This window comes from Vigna unguiculata, chromosome 7, assembly GCF_004118075.2.
Source record: "Vigna unguiculata cultivar IT97K-499-35 chromosome 7, ASM411807v1, whole genome shotgun sequence".
Lineage (NCBI taxonomy): Eukaryota > Viridiplantae > Streptophyta > Magnoliopsida > Fabales > Fabaceae > Vigna > Vigna unguiculata.
In genome coordinates, this window is record NC_040285.1 from 26,905,110 (window position 1) to 26,931,750 (window position 26,641).

Here is a 26,641-nt window from a genome sequence, read left to right on the forward strand (position 1 = left end):
GTATTTTTGGATAACTGTAATGGTTGATTGTTATATACTTTATGTCATTGCTCTATTTTATATTATAATTATGTGATGTTTTATTTATTAGAGTTGTTTTAGTAAATGGGATCTCACATTTTTATGGTATTAGAGCCTTCGTTCCTTAGAAATTTATGGCATTGTGCTTGCTTAACTCTCGTTGTGTGTTCATATATGTGTTTTAGTTGATTTTTAGTCTCTTTGAGTTAAACTGATGGTTTCTACCATGTGTGAGCAGAGTTATGGCAGCTCCTCAGCTACCTCCTCCTCAGCCAGATGTGTTTGACATAGTTACGACAATAGAGACTATGACTGCAGTGTCAAGAGGCATCTCTTAAGCAGCAATAGATGATCATGCAACATATGGAGATTGCAAGGCTAGTTTTTAAGGCCGCCCAAAGGTAGCATATGGAGACTCTCAAGGAGATGGAGGAACATATGTCAGCTGGTCCCGCCCAAGCTTTGCATGCTCAATCTCAAGAATGAAGTTTGAAAGACTTTCTGAAGCATCAACCTACCAAGTTCAATGACAATACCAGTCTAAATCTAATTGACCAAATGGATGAAGGAAATAGAAAAAATTTTGATGCCAAAGGATGTCCTAATGCTAGCAGGCATGTGATCATGCAATTGACATTATTCTCAATAGGAATTTTGATGTTTTTTTATGTCAAAGATTTTAAAATAATTATATTGAATGAATTTTCCTTTAATTTTGTATAATTATTATTGCCGATTAATAAATATATTTTTAAACTATTAATATTCTTTAATAAAAAAGTTATTTTAAAAAAACTAAACTTAAAACACAATTTTAAGGTTAGACTATAAAACATACAATATTCATTAATTTAATTAAATCAATCACAGTTCTTAACATTTTTTCTTCTCAAACGCACGATCTTTTTATTAGATCAAGTCATCTCGTTTTCTCTTCATATCATTTAAAATCAATCCTTCATTTTCCACATCCTGAACCAAACAAAACGAAAAAAAAAAACATTAGAATTTGTCTCCTAATAATCATTACAATTTGTCTCTTAATAGGATGATAGACATTAACAAACACTTAAATGTTGGTTGTTGTATAAGTGCTTCTTGATCAATTATGCTTGTTGTCATTAACTTATTTTGGACCGATTTAGAGGGTTTAAAGAAAAAAAAAAAATATATATATATATATATATATATATATATATATATATATATATATATATATATTACACATCTTCAAAGAGATAGATTGGAAATAATGATTGGAAAACACATAGATTGATATTGAAGTATACATTATTGCATGATCTCTCACATGTCAAGGTTAATATCTTATTATGACTTATGTATGTTAAATTCATTATTCTTTTTAGAGAAACATCTCCAAATTAAGTTTATCCAAATTAGTATAAACCTAATTATGATTTTAAGGATTCTTTTATGAAATTGGTATGAACCCTAATTATTCTTTTTCCCAAATTATTATAACCCTTACTTATAAAATTTAGGGAGGATTTTTGTGTTTTTCGGTGCCTATGGTAATTTTTTTTTTAAGTTTTGATTTTATATCGTTGTTTATCTAATTAAAGTGGTATGAGTTTTGTTATGTTTTGCATTGTGATAATTGTGATTTGTGAATATAAATTTATCTTTTTCTAAGTAGGTGAGATGTGATAAATTTATATTAGAAAGATTATCCTAAAGAGTAAAAAAAATGTTTTTTTTAAAGAAGAATATTTGTGATAAAGATGAAAAAAAATGCATATACATTAACTAAACTTTTTATGAGAAATTTCAAGAGAACCAAGAATTCAAGACAACAAAAAACAAATCTCTAAAGTATATATAATAAATAAATTTAAAAAATCATTAGAACACGATAGGAGAAAAGTTTCCTCAAATTTCCAAATCAAATTGATGAGGTACGATGGGCTTACCTAGAATGATATTCATGGTTAAGTGATGTATTATAACTTTTATTAGTGTATAAAAAAATTACTATAATTTAAAAAATTGAAATAAACAAATATTTAATATATATATTTTAATTTTAATCTTTGTTTTCCTTTTATATTTTTTTAAAAATATTTTTAAATTTTATCAACTAGGTTTCATTAATGTTTGCAAATTTATTATTTTATAAAAAATAATTAAAATTAATATGAAGTACAAGAAAACGGTTACGAGGATGAGTACGAAATTATATCCATTGCTCGGTTGGGATGTGCATGAGACAAAAGAGTTTGATACCCATTGAATTTGGATATGACGATGATGATGAATTTTTTCTACAAAGATAAATATAGAATAGCGAAACCTGTCATCGTCTGCCTCGTTGTCATCCCTAGTATAAGGTGAATAATAAAATTTTCAATGTAAGCAACTGAAAATGAAAAAAGTCCTAATTAAAACATTTTATTTATAAATAAAAAATTACAATATTTTAAAACTAAATTTAAAAACAAACCCTACAAATACTCAATAATATATGTTTGTCAATAAAAAATAAGTTCAAATTTTTTATTAAAACAACATATTACCATAGTATTTTTTTATCATTTACATTTGTACAAAACTTAAAATAGTTTTACCACACACTAAGAATTTAGAAAATAGTTACAACTTTTAATTTTCTATTAGTTTTAAGTTAGTTTTTTAAACACTGTCGACATCAAACCAAATGAATGATCAGTTAGCAATTAAATATGTAGGTGTTTTCCCTGTTCTTTTGTTGTCCCTGTTAATCCAAAACATTTGACTCAGTAGAAAATTCCGTTTTTGCTGCAAGGGTGATTAAGAAAACTCCCTCTTGTTTGAATCTTTAGGACTTATATTTGCCCAGGTTTGGAGATGAGCGACTTCCATGTCAATTCTCTTCTATCATAATAAAACTTCTAAATTTATGTTTCAAATGTCAAAGATTTTGTCATGTCTCTCATCTACGTGCACATGACAAATATTTGGATTGAATATGGAATTAGATAAAATTAAATTCTATTTATAAATTATTAGTTTATCTGTGTACATAATTTTTTTTTTTAATTTTCGGGCTAGATCTCAACAATTACTTCATGTTTATAACTCATAGTATTATTGTTTTTCCCCTCACATCACATTAATTATTTTATTTACTGTTCTTTTTCATTCAAAAAATAGAATAGTATTGTAGGGTAATTCTAAAATAATACATTTATTGATGTATATACGGTGATTATTTTAATTAATTATAATTTGTACCTGAACATTTATGTATAATATAACCGTTAAATTCATAAAAAGAAGTTTATTACAAATTTGTATTTCTAAAAAAAAGAGTTAAGAAAAATTAACAAGCAGATATAAGTATTTTTTTATCAGCAATAATCAGATTTAAGCATAGGAAAAAAATAGGGAAAAAAAAATATCTACGACCTGTGAATGGATCGAGTCGCTGCTGGTTTCATTTCGAGTAAAGAAAACACAAAGCTTTTAAAAGGGAACCATTTTTTATTTTTGTATCTTTTCTCTCCTTCTCCCTCCTTTCAATTCACGGCGCGTCACGTTGCCTCTTCAAATTTCGCCCCAAACATCGAAACAGTGTAACTTGTAAGAACACACACTATACCCGACTCATATATGAACCTTTTCATTTCTGTGCCCTTATTCTGAAGGAAGATCGAATCATCTTGATTCTTGGAGGAGGTTCCTACCTAATTCCCTTTCTCTCGGTCTCTCTCTCATATTCAATGCAAACGTAGAGATCTAGAAGCCATCTGTTGCAACTACATCCCTGCTTACCTCTGTTTCCACGATTAAGGTACTACGCTTTGTTTTTAGCGTGATTCAGGATATTTGTATTTAATCAATTGATAAATAAATTGCATTGTACAAATGAGGGTTCTGTTGATTGTTTCATAGTTAACTTTTTGCTTTACTTAATTAGGTTTAGGATTTAGTCCGAACAGCAGACCCGTTGTTGTTTGACATTAGAGTGAAATTGTAGATGAACAGAACTTTTTCACGTGTACGTAACCTCTTCATCTGCAAAGAGAAAATCTTATGATTACCCTAGGGTTTGACCGTTTATTTGACACTTGAGGGTACTTTAACTCATTTTGACAGGGTTTTATTTCTTTTTCGAGGCAGATTTTGTGTAACGGCAAGTCAATTGTTCGGATATAGTGTAGAACATTGACGTTAATTCTTGAAATCAGGGTGGGGATATTTATTAGAACGTGGCAGTCTGTCTTTTTCGTGATAGTGAGTTCACGTTTATGCTTCCTATCTTAGAATTTGAATGACGCTTGATGGTTTTCCATATTCATGACGAATGGTAGGAAGTTAGAGGAATAAGATGATTTGGATGTTGTTGCTAAACACACAGTTAACCAAACAATATTGGTTCTTTTATTTTTTCATAAAGCGTCTTCTATTAATTTGGATTTTTTTTTTCTGGGGCTGTAGGCATTGGGGGATAGATGACTTGGGCAGATGTAGTTTAGATTCTATTTGAAAGCTCCTGTAGGTGGTAGTCCAGCACTGGCATAGTTTTGTGGGAACATAGTTTTTCTGTTTTCAGTATATGTAAATAAAAATCAGTAAATGAAATTAGGCTTTCTATGTGTCAATAAGGCATATGGTATAGTTGTCGCTCGTGAATTTGATGGTTATCAGTGACTTTTGCCTTCACCTTTTCAAAGATTTAGGTATTTGAAATAATGGATTAAAAAGCAACTGGGTTAATTTATCTGGCCTAACTATCATAAAAAGAGAAAATATTATCTTTGGAAATGGAATTATTAAATTATTAATTTAACATATTTTTGAATTGAATGCTGTAAGTTGTTCTGTTATTTGCCACTGTTGTGCTTTTCCTCCACAATTTCGGTGGCCTCTTTGTCTTGTCTGAGGAAGTTGTACAGTTACAAGTTCCATATACAGTTCATCTTATTTAATGTGCTGTCTTGTATGTTTGTTTGTCCTCACGATGTAACCGTTGCTAGAGATGGAGGTAAAAACTGAGGATGAAGTGGTGGATATTGAGAGTGCTTCCAGTGATTCTTTCAATGACGATTCAGATGACGAGGAATCTTTGGTTCCCGAAATAGATGATGGAGTGCATCTTGAGGTCTGTGGTGAAGATATTTTCTTTCACTTAGTGATGAGTTTTTTTATGCTCTTAAAACCGTAGCTGTCTATATTTGCTTTTCTGATATAAACTTTAGTGTACTTTATTTCCATTTTTATGTGTATCATGTAGGAGCCGTTAACAGAAGAGGAAATCCAAGATCTTATTTCTGAATTGTTAGAAGTTGAGAGTAAGGTACTCTAATTATACGGACACAAGCATGCAATGTGCTAGATAGGTACCGCACATCACCACACACACTAACACATACTATTTTAGCCTTTCATAATCTCTTATCTGGTATTATTCCACATTCTAAATCGTATTTTGACCTTATGTTTTTTTAATTACAATTTAATTTTAATATATTTACTACTTCTTAATAACTGTCTACTTATTGTACTTTTTTAGTTTATTTAATTGTTTATGGAAATTACAAAACTAATATTTCTATTATCAAATTTATGACTAATTAATCAAATTAGCATAACTCCTCTGGAATTATCTACTGGGCTTTTACTTTTTAAATATGTTAAATATCTTAAGTTGATTACATTTATTTATCTTCACTAAATATTATAACATTAGAGTAGTCAACCATTGATTGTTAGGCTAGAGTTTGATTTTTTTGTCAGCTGACATTACTATCCAAGTGATTCTAAATATAGGAACAAGTACCACAACATGCATGTAATTTGCCAGGGTTACCTGTATTAGATAATAGTGCTGCTATAGTGGTTCATTGGAGCCTCTGACAGCTTCCTTTGTACCAATAGTGTTTCATTTTTGCATCGTGGGAGTTTCACCGCCATAGCATAGCATATATCATGGAAAAAAGCTGGCCATTTCTACAAATATGTCACATTGAAATATTCCCCCTTTTTTCCAATTTTGTACAAGGTGAATATATTTTTTGGGTTATTTTTATGATTTTTGGTTTAGATCAGAAACAGTTTCTTGTTTCTGGTGTGATTTCCAGCAATCCCATGCCTGCAGACATAGTTTCCTGTGAACCTACATTGTTTTTTATCACATTACTTTAGTTCAGTTTCTCCAACTCTTCACTCCTAAGAAAAAAACAGCGAAGTTCTCACTCTGAGAAATTTCTGGCCATTCTATTTATTGCATCAGATTCAATTCTGGCTGTGGTAGAGTATATACAGTTCTCACATGTTTCATTGTCATATAGTATATTCCTAATTAGTTAGTATTCTCTTAGGATGTCGGTCAACAGTGGCTGCAACTGTCAGTCAGTGACGTGCTGAACAAGCTCTAAGTAAAGGAGATTTTAAACTCCAAGTGTGTTTTGATGAGAGTTTTCAAAATTAGTTTTGAATGAGTTTGATTTTCATTAAAATTGAATTTGAAGTGATGTGATTTATGTTTTTTTTTTATAAAAGCAAGTTAGTAGTAAAACATAATAGGTTTATCCAACGTACGCTACATAAAGTTGGTTCAATTTAGAATAAATTTTCGATCCATTATTAATTTCTCAACATGAAATTAAACTCGTGAAATTTACCTAAAATAATTTTTAACTGATTATTGTATTCTGGAGAACTCAACGGGAGATCAAACACACTAAGTGTATACAAAATCAACTTTATTTTCTCAAATACTTTCTCAGATTCTCTTTGTCTCACTATTTATGGCGTCCAGAACATTAGAAGCTTAATCAATTGTTTCTGATCTGACTCCACCAATTCACCTTCACTTGAGGTGCCAAATTTCTCTCTTAAGCAACTGAGCATGAACAGCATCTGGTGACCTATGCTACAAATCTATATATTCCACCTTGTTACCTCTCTCAAACCAATTTCAGCAACAGTTTGGTGCAATTCTCCCGTGCAATCTTTGAAAAAAATTGATGACAGTAATTTTGTTTTGAGACAATAAATTGAGCCTGTACTTGGTCACGAACTTTAAGAATTTCTTGCAAATCTATATATTCCACCTTGTTACCTCTCTCAAACCAATTTTTATATTGGCATCATAGTTATCATTCATGGAATCTTTAGAATCATACATTTTGCAATTCCTATGATTTGTTACATTTCAGTACCATCGACTTGTATCATAAGATGACTCTGTATCATATCATACATGAACGAACACATACAATTTCATGTCAACAATGGAAGTTATAACATCTTTTTTAGGCTGCAGAGGCGCAAGAAGCTCTTGAAGAGGAGTCTCTTTCTAAAGTAGAGAGTGAAGTTAGACAAGAACTCAAGCAAAGTCTTCAAGGGGATGATGTTGGTTTTTCTCGTTGCCCTGATTGTTTTTATCTTTCTGTATCTTTTACTTATGATTTCTGTGCCTTGTCTGTAGTTGGAAACTGCTGTTGATGATGAGATGGCTACTTTTAAAGAAGAATGGGAAGCTGTTCTGGATGACCTTGAAACCGAAAGTGCCCACTTACTGGTTCGATTTTATCTTTGGTTTTCAGTACATATTTTGCTTGGTAATATTTGCTTTTCGATTTGTGCTGTTATGTTATCAAATTTTGTTAATATCAATACCTTAAAAATTTTCTCAGCTGTATTATTTTCTAGTCTGATGTCTCTGATATTGATGTAGATCTTGCTATATATTTCTTTTTGCTATGATATTTAGAAAGTAAAATAACAACCCTCATAAATTTGTTCACACTGAACTTCATTTACGTATGTCTTGATTTGAAATTACCCAGATCACTGGTGACAGATCGAACTGTGAACTTAAACCTTGCATTTACTCATCTTTCATTTGAGCTGGGGGTGGGCTGGTGCTTGAGAGTTTTAAAAATGGCAGTGACTACCTTGGCTTCATAGTTTTAAGTATAAAATATCATGTTTTGAATGGGAGTATGAATAAGTTCAATATTTTGGATGATTCAGCAGTGTGGTATGATTTTGTAACCTTGTTACTTATAGAAGTCTATGATTTTGTTCTCACCTTTTCTGGCTTGTAATTGATATTAATTGACATAATAATACATGCTGAAATTTATTCATCTCCATAACGGCTTGTTGCTTCCTGTGGTTAATTGCAATGCAAGTTGTAATTGTGGAAATAACATCTCTATATGAGTGAAAAGAAGAGATGGAAGCAAACCACATGTTGAATTCCATGTCTGACTATCCATGAGCAAAACTTTTTAACCCAATGTCGTGTGTCTACCTGTGAATCAAACATCTTAAAACTTCAAGCACGTGGGAATATTGACAACTCATTTCTATGGAGTGGAATTTTCCAAGAATTTGAACTTAAATCTTTATATTGTTCATTAGATGATTGTACAATTCCTTGGAAGAAAGTATTCTTCGACCTATGGAGAAGATAAATTGAATTGTCCTATTCAAAATAATGATCAACTCCAAAGTCAACGTTCTTCCCACCATATAAAAACTCAAAATGGTCAAATACAATTGGGTGTTAAGTACATCGCCAATATATGTATCTTTTAACTAGCATTGAATTCATGACAACTTACAAAATTATACCTTAACTATTACAAGCCTGATTTAGGTCTTATTAAACCTGAAGTATCTATATGTATGCCAACTGGATATTAAGCTCTGTGGCACTTTTTAATCACCCAAAAGGCTTCTTTTATTTCTGAAACGTTCATTCAGGTAGGCTGGTTGAAATAGGAATATTTTAGGGGATAAAAGCTTTTTTAGTGTTTATTTTAAGTAGCCTAAATACATGAAATATATGTAGCCACATATAATGCATATGAAGGAGTAGTGCAGTTATGACTATGAAAATCAAAAGCGAATTCATAAACTCATGAGTTAATGTTTTTTCCATGAAGCTGCTTTACTCATCTCCAAACTTGTTTGAGTAAGCTTGTGTTGTGTGGACTTGCAAACTCATGAGTTCAGTGACAATTATGAGTTTGGTTGAATCTTTTTCTGGATGTTGATTTTGTGGTTCTTAGTCATCTCCTCCAAATTGATACTTAAGTGTGGAATACAATCGCAGCCATGAGGAGTAGAAATACGCTCACTCTTGCAAACCAGTTGCGTTGCATGCCATCAACAGTCAAGACTATGCATAATTGTATTGCAGAATGTGGATTTTGTGGTTTCTGCAATTATTTCATGTGGAACCTAATATAAGAAACGAAGAAGCAGTGTTGTTCTGTCAGGTTAAGCTGCACTTGTGGTGATGGAAAGTAGGAAAGTGGTGGTGGGTCGGGTCATAATTAGGGTCTATGTGATATATTTTCTCTTTTTATATTTATTGGGCCTTTACTTAATTAGGGTTGTGTCATAATGACTTGGTATCTTATTTGAGTTCAATATATTTGTTTGTGGTAAACAAAAAGAAAAAGACTAAATGAATTGTTTACTTGTTAGCCGTGTATTATATATAATATATAATATAATAATTTGCAGAAGAAAAAGAATATAATGATATTAAAATATAAAAATAATTAAAGTATACGATGTAAAGTATACATTACAATAACTAAATAAAAATTATAAACTAAAAAAATATATGATACTAAAAGTAAAAATTAAAATATAATAAACTAAATAATTTAGTGTTCTTACTTCAATTTTGAGTGTAATGTATCAATTGTATTGAGATAGAATAGCTTACTATTTTGCTTTATTATGAAATTAAAATATTAAAGTATTATTTTTTGTTGGTATTTTATTATTTTTTAGTAGTTAAATATGTTTTTTGTCTCTTAACTTTTAATAAAAATTATAATTAGTCCCTCTTTGAAACTTTGGATTAATTTAGTCTTTCATCTTTAGAAATGCATGAATTTAGTTCTTTTAGCCAAATTTTGTTAAGTTTATTTGACGTTTTAAATGCGTTTTATGATAGTATATGAGTTGTTTACACCGGTTGACACATTTCTGCTTCAATGTTAGTTGAGAAACACGTTTGAAATATCAAATAAACTTAACAAAATTTGGTTAAAATGACTAAATTCATGCATTTTTAAAGTTAGGAGACTGAATTGGGCCAAAGTTTTAAAGATGAACTAATTCTAATTTTCATTAAAAGTTGAGAGATTAAAAACATATTTAACTCCTTTCTTAAATCAAGTAGATTCTTATGATTTTTTGGAACCTCCACAAGTTTATGTAAACAATTGATATTGATAATCTTGGCGATCTTAATTATTCTCTTGTAAATTATTTTGCATTGATGAAGTTCTTTGTAGTGATCTAAAGTAAAAGCAGCCCATTATAGTGTGTGGAAAAAAAACTCAAACACATTCAGGACAAAAAATCCTTTCCCAATTTCTCTCATAAACTCAAGTTGGCGCCATGAGCAATTAGCAATTAGGTTATAATTGCCTTTTTATGACTCTTCACTTGTGCTCTTGACATTGTGCCACTATGAACCATTAACTTATCACTTGTATTCAATTTTGGTTCACTTCCTTCCTCAGTCTCTATTACATACTTTTCATTCACCCTATTAAGAACATCTTCAACAAAAGATGCTTGCATAAAGTGCCAGTTGCTTGAAGCAACTTTCCACTGGAGGAATATGAGTTGACATTATAAGTTATCTAACAAAGAATTTGACCATGCTTCACTAAGCAACTGTTGGTCTTAATAAAATAATATCTTGGGACATGGGAAAGAGAGCAGTGATAGTCAGATAACAAAAAGAGAGTAAAAAGAATACGACATTAATGAGTTGCTTGGAGTTCCTTCACATTTCTTCTATTAGAGCAAAATTGAGTATGAGTTGCTTAAGAATGATGTGGCACCGTGAGATCCACATTTTTACCTTTTTCAATGTGGGAAGCAACTCATGTGAGTTGCTCCCATTGAAGTTGCCCTTAGGTTGCTTGCATTTGAAGTTGCCCTTGGTTTTCCTGCATGTGTGCTTTTCTTTTCTCTTACTTTTGTTTCATTTGTAAATGTGCTAGATTCTAACATTCCAAGTTGCTTATATTTTTGTTTGGTTGTTAGAATTTTCTTGGAGTAAATTCTGCCTCTTTTGAAATGTATGTGTTTTTCTTCTATTGATTGATATGATATTGTGCAGGAACAACTTGATGGGGCTGGAATTGAACTTCCTAGCCTTTATAAGTTGATTGAAAAAGAAGCTCCTAATGTTTGCTCCACTGAAGCTTGGAAAAAGAGGAATCACTGGGTTGGCTCTGTTGCAACTTCAGAAATTGCTGAGTCAATTGCTGATGCGGAGAAGCATCTACAAGTAAACAGACCTGTTAGAAGGTATGGTTTTTGTATGGTATTGTATCTGGAAACAATGAAATATGTTCTCTTATAGGTTTTGGGTGTTGATTCAGGCGACATGGTAAATTACTGGAAGAGGGTGCTAGTGGCTTTCTCCAAAAAAAACTTTGTGATGAAACCCAGGAGCCAGTGAAAAATGAAGCTGAGGGTGATTGGGATATGTTCAATAAAATAGTTTCTGATGGGAGCGGCATTGATGCTACATTTGGCAGTAAGCACTGGGCTTCTGTTTATTTGGCCAGCACTCCACAGCAAGCAGCCTTGATGGGACTGAAATTTCCTGGAGTTGATGAGGTGGAAAATATAGTTTTGATTTTGCTTAATGCTTTTGTATTGTTATTGCATATATATGTCAAAAAAAATCAAAGGGGAAGAAGGAATAATTACTGAGCTAGCTGATATTAGTGATTTTTCAATTTATCATTCACTTCCCCTTACCCCCTGAACTTGAGATCCCCCGAATTTGAATTCTTGATGATTTGCAATATATATATATATATATATATATATATAGCTGTACAAATACATATATAAATAAATTTCAGGAAATGGCTGGGGTAATATTAGCAATGCTATTTTATCCAATGAAAGATTACATTAGCAGTTCCTCGGACCTCATGTTTCATAAAACATCGTTTGTTAAGTTTTACTGAGTTACCTATACAATGTACAATTTTGCATGTGCTACCTTTTCTTTCCCTGCTACTAGTTTAAATTCGGTTTGTTAATTTTTCTAAATTATATGGCGTTGACCTTGTGTGCATGACTCCTACGATTGGTGAATTGTTGCTTGATGATTCATGAATATTCTTTAGTCGTGTTTGTACGGTTTTTATTCTGTATGTAGAAAATTGGTTAAGATTTTTGGTATTTGGTCTGGAATTTTTTGTATCTTTTCGATGAATTTATCATTCGCCTTTACATTATTTTAAACATTATAGCAGCTGTTTCATAGAGCATGTTAATTACCTTTTGTTCTTTAGGTTGAGGAGATTGATGATGTTGATGGCAATTCTATGGATCCATTTATTGCAGCTGCCATTGCAAATGAAAGAGAATTAGATCTTTCTGATGAGCAAAGGAGACAATTTAAAAAGGTTAGTTAACAATTCATTATTTATTTATTGAGTAAGATGGGATGATGGTCCATGTAAATGTTTGATTTAGTGTGTATTGGGATTAACTAATTTAGAGGAAATGATCTTTTTCTTGTTAGCCTCCTTTGAGAGCTTTTAAAAAAATATTTGTTTCCTAAAGTTACGTTTTTGGCGAAATTTATTAGTCTTTAAATTGTGCAAACATGTTATGTTTTGTTATCTTGGTATCAGTTTTGAGTTTTAATGAATGATGACATGAACCATGTTTGAATAATTTAAGAACTAACTAGTATAATTATGTAAATGAGAGATTAAATTGTAGTGGTAAATGCAGAATATTTTCAAGAAACAAAATGACTGTTTAGTACTTCTTGTTCATCAGTAATAGTTGATTCTGAAACTAAGATGTTTGTTTTACAAGACTTTTCTATTTTCCTTCATTTGTTGCAAAGTGGGATTCGTCTCCATTGTACCTAATATATTACTAATCATATATTTGGATGAAAAGGTTTTAATTCTTAATATGAAAAATATTAAAATATCAATAAATGACATAGTTAGTCAATGTTCTAATTTCGTAGTAAAGCTGGCGAATTATAATATCTAAATTCATTACACTCGGAAGTTGAAGGAGCAAAACCATTACATTATTTAGTTTATCATATTTTTAATTTTTATATCATATATTATGCTTTATTTAGTTATTATTTATACTACATGTTATGATTTTAAATTTTATTTGTGTTTTTGATACTGTTGTACTCTTTATCATTCATCTTCTATAATTTATAATATTTTTAATAATTATATAGTTAATAACAGTTCTTGATCAACAAGTTCACATGTTTTATTGGTCCAGTAAACCCATCAGAAATTTTGGACTGAAATAAGATTTTACTTGTGCCCCAATAAACTGAAAAAAGAGTAAAACACACCCTAACCCAGTTAGGACCCGACCCACTAGTTCTCTGTTGGCCAGCGCCGCAAGTGAAGTTTTCCTAACAGAGATTGCCTTTCGGAGTGATTTGCGGCGTGGCTCAACACGTTCTTTAAAAGCGTAGCTGTGCTGTTGTACTCTACACCTCCACTATCTTGCCATTGACATCTATGGAACAGATTAGGAAGAACCATGAAAACGACACACAAAATGGAGGCCCAAATGGCAAGAGCTGAACTGAACTCACAGAACTGCCTCTGAATTTGCGATTTTACATGAGTTTGAGTAAGTATGCTTTAGTCCACGCGAGCTTACTCAAAACCAAACTTGAAAACAAATTAATTCGTTTCATGGATCTAAGAACGTAACCTTGTAGTTTACTACTTGGCTCATGATTTTTATAACAATGCATCTGTATATTTTTGTGTATTTGAAGAGCAGAAAAATTCAACTATGGTAATTGACTTAGATGCCATTGTATTGTTTAACTTTTTTTTTTCTCTTTCTTTTCTTAAATTGTTTTGTGAATATTTCAATTTGAGGTTTTTTTAATGAATTTAGACTCTTTGGTTTTGTTTTTTGGTTGTCTTGAGTTCTTTTGAACTTGGTACTTAATTAACAGCCTTTTTTCTTCTTAATATTTCCAATTTGGAATGAACTCGTTATAGTTGATTTCTGTATAAATCTTTGTTTTTTTGGTTTATTCGGTCCTGTTTCAGGCAAGTAATTATGGTTCCATTTTTTAACCTTACTATCACTTATTACAATCTTTAATTCTCTGCTTTCTTAATATAGTTGTCTATGAATAAAGTGCCTATTCTTATCCTTGTTTCATGTCCTCCTTGTGTTCTCAAAATTATCTTCATGGAATGAGCCTATGACTCAGTTATTGAATTATTGATTTCACGCAATAGAGGCACTATGACAATAGAGGTACAGAGTGACTATGTGATTCAAAATTATTTGAATAGTGGTCTGTTTTCGAGTGGCAATGCTAGAGTAATATATTTCAAAATCTATATTTTTGCCCTCCTCCTTTTCATAATGCTGACAAATGCTAAATGGACACTATTTTCCTCCCATACTTCTCTGTACTGTGTTCAGCATCTAGCCATCTCTTTAAGTATTTTTCAGTGTTGATACTCACATTCCATTATTTTCTATGTTCTGAACTCTGAAAGGCCTTTGTTCTGAATTGAGTTCTTTTTTACCATTTATGTGTTACAAATTATAGTATATGCAATTCTTTTCTGTGTTCTGAACTCTTAATCTTGTTTTATTGTGTTTGGTGTCACTGCTATGCTCTGCTATGTGTGATTGATAACTACGATATGATTATGTGACTGGCAAATTAGCGTTCATTCTTGCAGTCATATCTTAATTGTCAAATTAGTCTTGGTGTTTGACATCTGGCCTTTTGAATAATTATGCTTACTGTAAATAGATGAACACAAACACAAACTGATATGTTAGCATATAGCAAACTAGTTTATTATACATCAGTGCATGTAGGGGTATTCCATATTAATCAATGTTATGCATATCTATATATTTTCTTCTTCATGATGATATATTCTTGCCTGTGTTTAGGAAGTTGATTATTTTTTTTTTGTACACTTTCTTTTACAGGTCAAAGAAGAAGATGATGCAATTGTTGATAAGAAACTTCAAATCCGTTTGAAACATAGGAGGCATAAAAAGATAAGTAAACAGGCGAGTTTTTATAACTTCATTATCCTTTTTTTATTTGAAACTGTTTGACACTATTTCTATTTATTTTTCTTATGGATGCAATTTTTTAGATTTTGAACTTAAATGGGCCTTTTTGGTATAATTTACTGAAATTAATGATTTTTGTGTATGGGATAAGTAAACTGTGCTTCTTTGTATTCATAATTGGGTGGTGGCATCTTTAATGATTTTAATTCGGTTCTATTCCTTTGCTGTTGTTATATCTTGTAACTAATTCGAATTGTAATTCAGGAAGAAATGAGCACACCTATCCAGTTGACAGACAGCCCTACACAGAAGCCTTCATATGCTGATCATTTAGACCCTGATGCAAAAGAAGGAACTAATTATAATGGGAAAATAGTCTCTGACAATGGCAATGATACATGTGTTCTTATCGAGACTGATAATATTAAAGGTTTTGATGCCAGTCATCATCTTGACAAAGAAAAGCTTACAAGTAGTGATGGCTTGTCAGATCCACCCAAATCGTCAGTGGACGGTGTTATTGAACAGAGAGGAATCAAACGTGTAAGCAGTGGTGAGCTTGATGCTGAAAATAAAAAATCTCGGCTTGTTGTTATTGATAGTGATGATGAAGCAGGGGTCACTAAGGAGAAATTAGATTGCATTACTCAACAAGTAAAAGATGAATTAGGTAAGAATGGTACTGGTTCTCTTCCTTCAGAGTGTCTGGATGAAAAATTTTTGTGCACAGTTTGTGATAAAGTGGCTCTTGAAGTGCATCCACACCCTCTCTTGAAAGTAATTACTTGTGGAGATTGCAATCGCTTATTGAAAGAAAAGGCACATGAAAAGGTACTAGTCTAAATCTAATAATGTTTTGCTTTGAAATTGTATTAGATTTCTGAGGAATCTTTGGTGCATAATTGCCCATTCCTGTTTTAATATCAGTAAAATAGACTTTAATGTTAATAAAATTCAGTAAAGGTTTTTTTCAGTTGGAAGCCATATTGTTTTGGTCACCCCATTTGTTGCAAGTATCTATTTTTATTGTGCATATCGGTAAACCATTCTGTCTTTGTTTGCTTTGGGGGACTTAAAAGCTATTTTTAAGCAACATGAATAAATCCTGTTGTTCAAAGTAATGTGCTTCATTAAACATTAACGCGAGGCATTTCCCTCACCAATCTCTGCAGCATCTCAGTCTGTAGTTAATATTTCTATATTCTTACAGGAGACTCACTCAATTTTAATGCTTACTTGTCACAGGATCTGAGACAAGATTGTTCGGAGGGTTATTGTACATGGTGTGGAGGAAACAGTGGATTAGTTAGTTGTAAATTATGCAATATTTTATTCTGCACCAAGTGTTTAAAGAAGAATATTGGTGTAGAATTGGTTTCTGAAACTCAGGCCACTAGCTGGCATTGTTGTTGTTGTCATCCAAACCTTTTGCAAAGACTGTCCTTGCAACTAGAGAAAGCTGTGGGGTCTGCTAGTATAGTAGTTTCTAGTTCTAGTAGTGATTCAGATGATTCAGACGATTCAGATAATTCAGATGACTCAGATGATTCAGATGCACAGATTAATGTTACAATGAGGTGAAGTCATTGTTGCAGCTTAATTAATTGACTGCACTTGCTATGGCTTGATAAATGATATTGCTGATTGTCTTTCTGTGCTGCATAAGACTTCACTTCCTCCAGCATCACACACATATATTTTTATTATTATTCGTAGTATCTATTGACAATTTATAGTGTAGGCTCAGGAATGAGTGGTATTCGCTAAGGGTTAATGATTCTTACATCTGTACATACATTTTTCTTTTGAACATTCTTGTATTAATGTGTTCTTACGATGATTAAGACAATGAAGGTGGGTTGAAAAATATTTAACTATTTTGTTTTCTGGAATGTATGTCTCACTTGGAAAATTTATTTGATGGCTTAATTTGTTTCTGTGGAATATTATTATTTTCATTGTTTCTTCATCTTGGATATTCTGTCATTCCTTCTAACTATTCATGTAGCTTCTCTTAGAGACTTAAGCATAAGAGGAGAGCAACTTTGAAAGACTTGTCCATTAGATGGGGAAATCTCATGACTTAAAGTACCATATTAGGTTTTTTATTCTATTCAATATGGGATTCCTAACGTTGCCCCTCACTTTAGGAGCGCATTCTCAAGATGGTTTTCACTATGTAAAATTTATAGATAGAGAACATATAGAATAGACTGAACTATTGTTATTCCATTCTTTTCAATCTGACTACAAGTAGAGTATTTATAGTGTGTAATACAGATTGCTAGCTCTAACAGACTGACGGTTGTTGTGAGTCCGAAGTTATAAACTCAGCAGTTGTCATAACTGAGGTAGTGCTAAGATACCTGCAACTTGTCATACTAACATTAAAGCCTATACACTATATTCACTATAACATTATCAACATTTACCGAATGATAGCCATTTTTCATTTAATTGCTCCTGTCACAACAACAGTATTCAGTATTGCTCCTTTATCCGACTTTTAGATAGCATTTCATTGTCCACCTATTAATGAAATTGGCAATTGTTGGGAATGTAGTACAAGAGGAGAACCCAATCAAAAGACCTGTCTAGTAGGTGGTAGAGCCTCATGGTTTAAGTACCACATTAAGTTATTCATTCTATTAAATTAAGGCAATTGTTGGAACTGTAGCACAAGAGGAGAACTCAATCAAAAAGACCTGTCTAGTAGGTGGTAGAGCCTCATGGTTTAAGTACCAATTAAGTTATTCATTGTAGACTCCTAAAAGTCTTATTTGATATGAAATCATATGGATACATTTTTTTGGGTGCTATTCTAACTTTATACTAGTTGTCAACAACAGTTTCCCTTTTTTTAACTGCCCAGATGTTCATTATCGGATCTTATATTTTTTTACAGCTCCAAGCGAAGACCCAAAAAGAAGATTCGTAGGATACTTGATGATGCTGAATTAGGAGAAGAGACAAAAAGGAAAATAGCAATCGAAAAGGTGAGTTTTGTGAATTTTGTTTCGTTGAAAACTTGTTTTGTTGGCTAAATTGTTCATTATCATCCTCACTTTTGTAGGAACGTCAGGAACGCCTGAAGTCTTTGAGAGGACAGTTTTCTGCTTCGTCAATTGAGATGAGCCCCGATGGATGTAATGGGAATTTATCAGAAGGTGCAAGTGTTGAAGTTCTTGGTGATGCTCTAGCAGGTTACATAGTGAATGTTGTGAGGGAGAAAGGTGAAGAAGCTGTTAGAATTCCTCCTAGCATTTCAGCTAAACTGAAGGCGCATCAGGTTTTTTACGTTTTATGATTGATTCTCTGGATACAAATTCTCATTTTTTTTTAATTTCCATTGTACGTAGTTCTTTCCCTCTGTACAAATTTTGATTTATATATTTGGAACAATGAACCTTATTAGGATTCAATTTAGTTCATATTAAGTATGCTTGTTTCTTTTTGAGCTTTCGACTGTTATTGCTTAGTGATGGAAGCAAAGGAAAAAGATTAATGGTGTGCTTGGATTAGGAAATTTAAGAGAGTAATTCATTTGTTTGGAGAATTTGAAATTCTTCCAAGAAAAATGACATGTTTGGATGATTAAATTAAAAGGAAACTGAAATTGAGAAAATTTAAAAAGATATTTCAAATAACTAATATAGTAGAATTTGAAATTAACTCAAAAAAGAAGGAAATTGAAATATCCCTAGTTGTGGAGTTGCTCATTGCCTAGACGAAAAAAGTCCACAGGTCTAGAAAGTCGAGCAGGTCGGGTAGAAGGTCGAGATGATTCGATTCATGCCAAAGGACGAGCCGAGGGTCAAGCGAGCAGGCGCGTGCTGAAGGTTGAGCCGAGCTAGTGCATGCAGAAGGTCGAACCAAGTCGACGTGGGCTGAAGGTCGAGTCGAGTCGGGCCGGTTTCGAAGATCGAGCCGGCACGAGACGAAGGTTGAGTCGAGTTAACCCGGGCCAAAGGTCAAGATGGGTCTGCCTTGGGCAAATGTGAAGCTGAGTTGGCTGAAGGTTGAGATGAGATAATTCTGAACCAAGTTGGTTTGGGTAGAAGGTCGAGCCTAGACACCAGTGTCGCATGTTGAGTCGAGTCGGTTCAAGCCAAAAGTCTAGTCTAGTCGGCCCGGGCCACAGTTCAAGTCAGCTGAGGTCGACCTAAGTTTAGTTAGAATCAAAAGTAGTGTTGAGTTTGCCGTAAAATAAAAATTAAATTGCTTTATTCCAGCAATAAAATTGAAATGTATGATATTACAATTTCAATTACTTCATCTAAACTAATTATTTAAGGAATGAAGAGAATTCAATTAAAGGTAATTTAATAACTATGTATTTAAATTTCTTGGAATTGTTGAAATCCTTTGTCCTAACACATGGTGACAAAATGAAAAAATCCACATGTCCAGACTTGGGTTGGCCAAGCCAAAGGTTGAGTCGGGCCAAACCTACAAGTTGAGTTGAGTCGATTCAGCTTGGGCCAAAATCGAGACGAGCTATCTGGATCGAATGTCGAGCTCACTTAACTCAGGTTTAAGAGTGGAGTGGAGTTTGACTTTCAATAGAAATTTAATTGCTTTATCCAAACAAGAAAATTGAAGTTTAAGGTATTTTAATTATTTTATCCAAACAAAGTATTTAACAAAAGAAAAGAATTCAACTACGAGTAATTCAAATAGTTTGTATTCTAATTTCTTGGAATTGTTGAAATCTCTTATCCAAACACAAGGTAAGTGTATGTTTCATGTCAGTTTTGTACTTTTGGATGTTAGACCGACAGCGTTTTTGTTTGGTGTTCTAACCGGACGATTTTAGGATAGTCTGAATACCTGTTTGGACTTTTAACTTATTATTGGCACCATGCTGAGCAATTATAACGAGATAACATGAATTCCGTACATGTTGGATAGTTGGTGTGTCTTCATTTGCTAGCAACAGTAAATATGCAGGAAAACTTATTTTTCAGGAAATAATCTTTTTTTGATCTCTCATGATCTTGTAAAAATGGACACTATATCTTCTAAATAACCAAACCAAAGGGGTGGAAAATGTGGTTTAATTGCTAAACAAGCAAAGTGGGGATACCATAGTAGTAAGGAATATGAATAAATCATACTTTTCACCAGTTTTACATCATCCATTTCCTCATTTGCATTTTTATTGCCATTTATTGAAGCATCTTTGAAGTTATTACATGGAGTTTGTTGGTCTTTTTTGAATTTGGTATTTTTCTATAATATAATTTGTTGCACATTTGCAGATATCTGGAATAAGATTTATGTGGGAAAATATTATACAGTCAATCAGAAAAGTGAAGTCTGGGGATAAAGGTCTTGGATGTATTTTAGCTCATACCATGGGCCTTGGTAAAACATTTCAGGTATTTTACTCAATATGGAGCTTACTACATATATATAATTGAGAAGTGAATTATTTTTTGTTGAAAATAAATGTGAGATCAAGGTTTTTCCTGTGAAACTGTAATTTTTTTAGTACTTGGTACATATTTTTTTCTCCTTTCGATCACTTTTAAGAAATTGTCATCATGTACTATAATATTTGATCATGATAATCTGTTTTCCGAATTGATGTTTAATGAAATTGAACAATGATTACCCAACAATGTGAATCTGTTCGTGTCTTTTACAGGATATTTGGTCTTCAATTAACTATTATTCATACTCTTTATCCCTGTTATTGTTTCTATATTATAATTGTAGTACTAGTATCATGCTTCTTCTTTTATAGTCTGGTTCTATTTTTTCTTGTTAAGCCAGAGAAGTCTTGCTCTAATTGTTCCATTCAGTACATACTCAGAGCATTGGGTGATATACAGGAATATATCAAAATACTCCTCCTGTATATTTTGCTGTATGGCAGTAAGCTTCACATCATGGATCATTTACCACCAACACACATTGAGGGATGAGGGTGTGAGAGTAGTTAAAAAAAATTAAGAAATACAAATTTTTCCAATCCATTTGATAAAAATCTATCTATCAACAATCTTCTCATGGATGAACTTCCAATCCATCCAAAAAATAAATAATAATACTACCTTAGGTTTTCATGTAAGTAACAATTATCTATCTATTACTAATGTTGTTAAATTAGTTATAGTTTTATTTATAAGCCCACCTTAGGTTCTACATACAAATAACAGGTTTCTAGTTGTGAAAACTAATAGAATTAATTATAGCTTTAATTAATAATTTCGCAGATTTAAATTTTATTTTAAGGATAAGCATAAATTTAAGGGTTAAATATGTTTTTTGTCCCTAAATTTAAACGTGAATTTGGAATTTGTCCCTATTCCAAATTTTGGTACATTTTGGTCTCCAAACTTTAAAAAAAATCTATATAGTCCTTTTAACCCAACAATGTAAACTTCTTTTTATGTGTTAGTCGTGTTCCAAATTGGAATTTGAGTTGGAACGTTTCAAATGATGTAAACTGATGTAAACAGTTCAAATGCCGGATTGAAATGTTGTTTATAACACCACTAAAAGTGACTTATATCCATCAGCCATCATTGGATTCTGAACTAGCCTGTTTTTCCTTTTGAAAAACGTGTTTTTTCTTAAAATAAAAATTGAACTTTAATGAGACATACTTAATGTAAATTTAGTAGTGTTTACAATGACAATAGGAAGGTAATTAGTATTTACACTGTATTATTTTTAATAGCAACACCACTGAAGCAGGAATAAGGCTCTTTGCTGCATAATAATGCACATAAGTGAAAAGTTACATGGCATCTGCATGCAGTTATAACATAATAGGAAGTGGGTTTAAGTTTAACTCATCCTCACAAAACTGGTTTAGGTGATGATTGCTCCCACATTCTTGTAAATTGACTTCATCTCTGATTGATGTGAGATCTCTAACACATCCCTTCCCAACGTCTAATGTGTGTGACTAGATATTTGTTAGGAATGACAATTTGGGATGGTACCGCCCCGCACTTGGCCCGCAAAATGTGAGTTAAAAAGTTTGGCTTGCTTCGCATAGGTTCTGGCCATTGGGTCGGCCTTTTTATTGTTTTTAAGTTTCTTATGATAAAACTTTCAATGTTTAACAAATTGGAAAACTTTAACAAATTCAAAAAATTAAGCAAAAACTTTGGGGAGTTGAATGATAAATTAATAATCTATTATTTTCACCATATTCATATTTGTACTTTGACATGCACGATGAATTCTTCAAAATTTAGCACATTCAAAAATACATAACACCTGTTTTTTCCACTAATACAAAAATTTGGAACATCCATATTGAAGTTCAGAAGGAAAGTAACCAACATACCCAAGATAAAGTTTTTTTTTTTCCTGTGGGCCACGGGTTAGCCCGCCCCACCCTGGCTTTTGCCCACGCAGGCTGCGTGTTATGTAGGTTGGGCTTTTGCGGGGCAGTGGGTTCAACACCTCGGCTCGCCTTGTGTTTCTTTGGCGAGTTTGTGAGCCGGTCCGCTGGGCCAAACCCACATTGCCTTTGTGGATGGTCCAATAATGATGCGATAGTAGGTGGCACGATAGGTCCAATAAACTACTTCCTTGGGATATGCTCTAATACATATTAGGAAGTAGGTTTAAGCTTAACTTATATCACATTGCCACTCATAATATTGGTGGATGGTCCAATAATGATGCGATAGTAAGTGGCACGATAGGTCCAATAAACTACTTCCTTAGGATATGCTCTAATACATATTAGGAAGTAGATTTAAGCTTAACTTATTTCACAAAACCGGCTTGTATAGCGAGGATTGCTCCCACTTGTATACTATAAATTAGTAAGTTAATCTTATCTTTAGTCGATGTGGGATATCCAACATTACAACTATCATAATTGAGCATTGTATGATATGCTAGAGCTTAAAGGCAAGAAAAAACAATAAATAGGAGAGGGAAATGGAAAACAGGGATGGAGAGGTATTGGAGTGTTTGTGATGTATAAATATGAATAAGAAAATCGCAATTAGAGTTTTTTGGCTGTTTGGTAACTACCTACTAAATAAGGTGGGGCAATTGTAGTTTAGAGAGAATGACAGCGCAAAGGTGGGGCAATTGTAGTTTTTTCTTGTTCTCTACAAACTTAGTATAAGTTGGCCTCTCATTGAGCTATCATTGAACTTGAGTTGGAGACTTTCGTAATACTTAATCATTTTTGTCACCTCCGTCATGTCTAGTAGCTATTTTCAGAGAATTAGACTCATTTTATTTGCTTTTCCTTGCATTCTTTCTGCCTCTTGTTTTTAGTTTACAAAACTGCCATTATTATGAAGAAAATTATGAAGGAATCTATTTACTATTCAAAGAATAAAACGATATTTATTTAAAGTTTTCTGCATTATTTTCATGTTTTGTATAATTTGGATTAAATATGTTTTTGGTCCCTTAACTTTTAACTTCTAGTGAAAATTGGAATTAGTCCATCTTTGAAACTTTGAACCAATTTAGTTTTTCGATTTTTGAAATCTGTGAATTTAGTCCTTTTAGTCAATTTTTTTTAAAGTTTATTTGACGTTCCAAACTCGTTTCTTAGCTAACATTGAAGCAGAAATGTGCCAAATGGTGTAAAAAATTCAAATGTTATTATGAAACATCAAATAAAGTTAACAAAATTTTGTTAAAATAACTAAATCCATGCATTTTTAAAATTGAGGGACTAAATTGGGCCAATGTTGCGAAGATGAACTAATTTCAATTTTTCCTTAAAATTAAGAGACGAAAAACATATTTAATCCAATAATTTTTGCAACGTTTTAGATACAATCTTTTTTCTTTTCCTGATTGATGGTTTAGGCCGGATGACTGATTGTGTTGGAACTTTTAGGTTATAGCTTTTTTGTACACTGCAATGAGATGTGTTGATCTGGGGTTAAGAACTGCACTTATAGTCACACCTGTCAACGTGCTACATAATTGGCGGCAAGAGTTCCTTAAGTGGAGTCCTTCTGAGTTAAAGCCACTCAAAGTCTTCATGCTGGAAGACGTACCAAGGTTTGCTTATTATTTTTTTAACATCGTTATGCTATTGCTAGAGTTAAAGCATGTAGCTGCATATTTAACATTGAAGTTAAAATAATTTTTATATGTACTTCCTTTTTGATCAAAGAATCTTTCAATTAAGCATTTATTTCTTGAAAATTTGAATTGTATATGTTTCATAGATCTCCTTCTATTAACCTATGTATTTTGTTATCATTTCGAATTGGATGATCCACTAATCCAATTGACATAAAATTATAAATGGATCCATTTTTTTTACTTTTACTGGAGATTTGAAATAGATAGACTCTCTCTAGGACCCATTTTATTAACGGGATTTATCACTACGTTAGCTATGTTATCAACTCCACTGGTTACTCGAGAATCTAAATTATTCTATTTTTTAATGTTAGCAATGTATAGCGGTCAACTAGGAACATTTTCTTCTAAAGACATTTTACTTTTTTTCATCATGTGGGAATTATAATTAATTCCTGTTTATCTACTTTTATCTATGTGTGATGGAAAAAAACGTTTGTATTCAGCTATAAAGTTTATTTTGTACACTGGAAGTTCTATGTATGTTAAATTTGTATGTCTTGTAATGTAACTATCAATGCTGTATGAATGCTCATTTCATTATTTTTTATAGAACTTTCGGATTTGCAAGTCAAGGGAGATTGTATGGATATCTTTATTATATCTGCATTTTGCTCCGGTGTTTTATTTTCTTTCTATCATCCTCCTTTTTCCCCTAGGTCTATCTCTTGAATATTAATTAACGATTGTTATGATTTAATCAAAGTATAATAATCTTTTTACCATTTCATGAGATTATTTATCACAATTAGACACTGATAAGTACCCTTGTATTGCTAAATTCTATAAAGAAAAATAAAAGATGGGTGAGCAATTGACTTGTTGATGGCTACATAGGTGAAAGGGATGGAGAATATGCTGGTAACTAACTGTCTGCATATGTGTCAATGTAGGTGTGGGATTGTCTGTTAGTGAACAGTTAGGGGATTTACTGTAATGGATATATGGTGGAAAATTGGTTGCTAAGAAATCGGGGTTAAGGCCTGGGAGGATGCAGGTCCCTTGATTTTTCTTTCTAATGATTTTTATTTTTCTATCGTTTTCCTGTTCTATGGGTTTTTGGTTTGTAATGGGAACAGTCATTTAACTAGTGAAGGTGGAGGATTAAAATAGCTGAGCCGATGATAAACTAGTAATTAAATCATCTTTAAAGTTTTAATAAGTAATATTAAACGGGAATTACATCCTATTTATTAGTATGACATAAAGAAATTAAATTTCACTTATAAATGTTGTTTGTCTCAAGTCATAATTCAAATGTTATAACATAATGTTTAAGAAAACACAATAATATTCATTAACATCTACAATGAAAAAGCTTAATTAAAATAATTGATTTAGGAATCAATTATCATATAATTAGGTTACAATAATGAGTTTTTTAAATGTTATAGATGTTTCTCCCCCGATGAACCGGTTTTGCAAATTTGCCTATGAGACACCAAAGAATCTATAATAACAACAGTTTAATTGCAATTCTACGTGGCCATTCCCCCTTCAATTTTTTCCATGCTTTCAGCACAAAATTCTTATTATATTTATTTTCTCAGGGATAGAAGGGCGGAATTGCTTAAAAAATGGAGAGCTAAAGGTGGTGTCTTTTTGATTGGTTATACTGCTTTCCGAAACTTGTCTTTTGGGAAGCATGTGAAAGATCGGAACATGGCCAGAGAAATTTGCCATGCTTTGCAGGTAAATCTATTTTGTTGGTAATCAGTTTATTTATGCTTCGTAGAGTTACATATATGCATTATATTCTACTGGATTTTACTTGGGAAAAAGTATATGAAGCGTATGGTGTTTGAGTGAAAGTGAACATGTGAATTATGCACAATCTTCTTGTTAGTACTCGTATTTTGAGTTCCTTAGGTATAATAGCTAACAAAGTACTAATGACATTTGTATTTTGAGTGCCTTTGGTATACTAGCTGACAAAGGACTAATGACATTGTTAATGTTTATATATTAACTAACATTCCAACATGTTATTAAATATACGCCAGTGAATCTAGCATCCATTTGCTTTTATTCCTTTTGAATAAAAAGTGTTTTTTATTTTAAATTCAAAATGTATACAAAATTCATGACAATCAAATTAATTTCTTGTAGAAAAAGCGAAATCACTTGAAGAAAAGAGATTTTCTAAAAAACTAGAATGATATTAGCTCGTGAAAAACTCTAACTTCTCAGAGAATATACATCCTGTACTATTTTCTGTTAACTAAAATGTAATTTAGATTTTATTTTTTTTATTTACCCTGTTTTGTAGTGAACATATATTTTAGGGACGTAGGTTGATAATTGTTAAATCCCCAATTGTTAACTAAAGTGATACATAAACACTAAGGAGGGTTGTTGGAAAAGCTTAAAAATCAAAGGATAAGGTAAACTTTAGCTTAAAATTAAAGTGAGGTTATAAACTATTTAGCACGGTTGGAGAGAGAACACAACTACA

General features: G+C 32.0%; 1 protein-coding gene across 3 annotated transcripts in view; it reads left to right on the forward strand.

The window, feature by feature from the left end:
• The first annotated feature begins 3,462 nt into the window (after positions 1 to 3,462).
• LOC114192458 (protein CHROMATIN REMODELING 20) overlaps positions 3,463 to 26,641 on the forward strand; it is a 34,971-nt gene continuing 11,792 nt past the window's right edge. The window contains exons 1-16 of one of the 3 annotated variants that reach the window (XM_028082188.1): positions 3,463 to 3,811; positions 5,000 to 5,122; positions 5,255 to 5,317; positions 7,282 to 7,377; positions 7,454 to 7,546; positions 11,132 to 11,322; positions 11,397 to 11,637; positions 12,327 to 12,440; positions 15,007 to 15,090; positions 15,361 to 15,927; positions 16,342 to 16,673; positions 18,002 to 18,092; positions 18,170 to 18,385; positions 20,358 to 20,477; positions 23,933 to 24,099; positions 25,737 to 25,878. In XM_028082188.1, coding sequence (XP_027937989.1) covers positions 5,000 to 5,122; positions 5,255 to 5,317; positions 7,282 to 7,377; positions 7,454 to 7,546; positions 11,132 to 11,322; positions 11,397 to 11,637; positions 12,327 to 12,440; positions 15,007 to 15,090; positions 15,361 to 15,927; positions 16,342 to 16,673; positions 18,002 to 18,092; positions 18,170 to 18,385; positions 20,358 to 20,477; positions 23,933 to 24,099; positions 25,737 to 25,878 — 2,640 coding nt within the window. In that variant the 5' untranslated portion in view covers positions 3,463 to 3,811. Of the gene's footprint in view, positions 3,812 to 4,997; positions 5,123 to 5,254; positions 5,318 to 7,281; positions 7,378 to 7,453; positions 7,547 to 11,131; positions 11,323 to 11,396; positions 11,638 to 12,326; positions 12,441 to 15,006; positions 15,091 to 15,360; positions 15,928 to 16,341; positions 16,674 to 18,001; positions 18,093 to 18,169; positions 18,386 to 20,357; positions 20,478 to 23,932; positions 24,100 to 25,736; positions 25,879 to 26,641 lie in introns of those variants that run through there. The other 2 variants (XM_028082190.1, XM_028082191.1) reach the window with 2 other exon arrangements.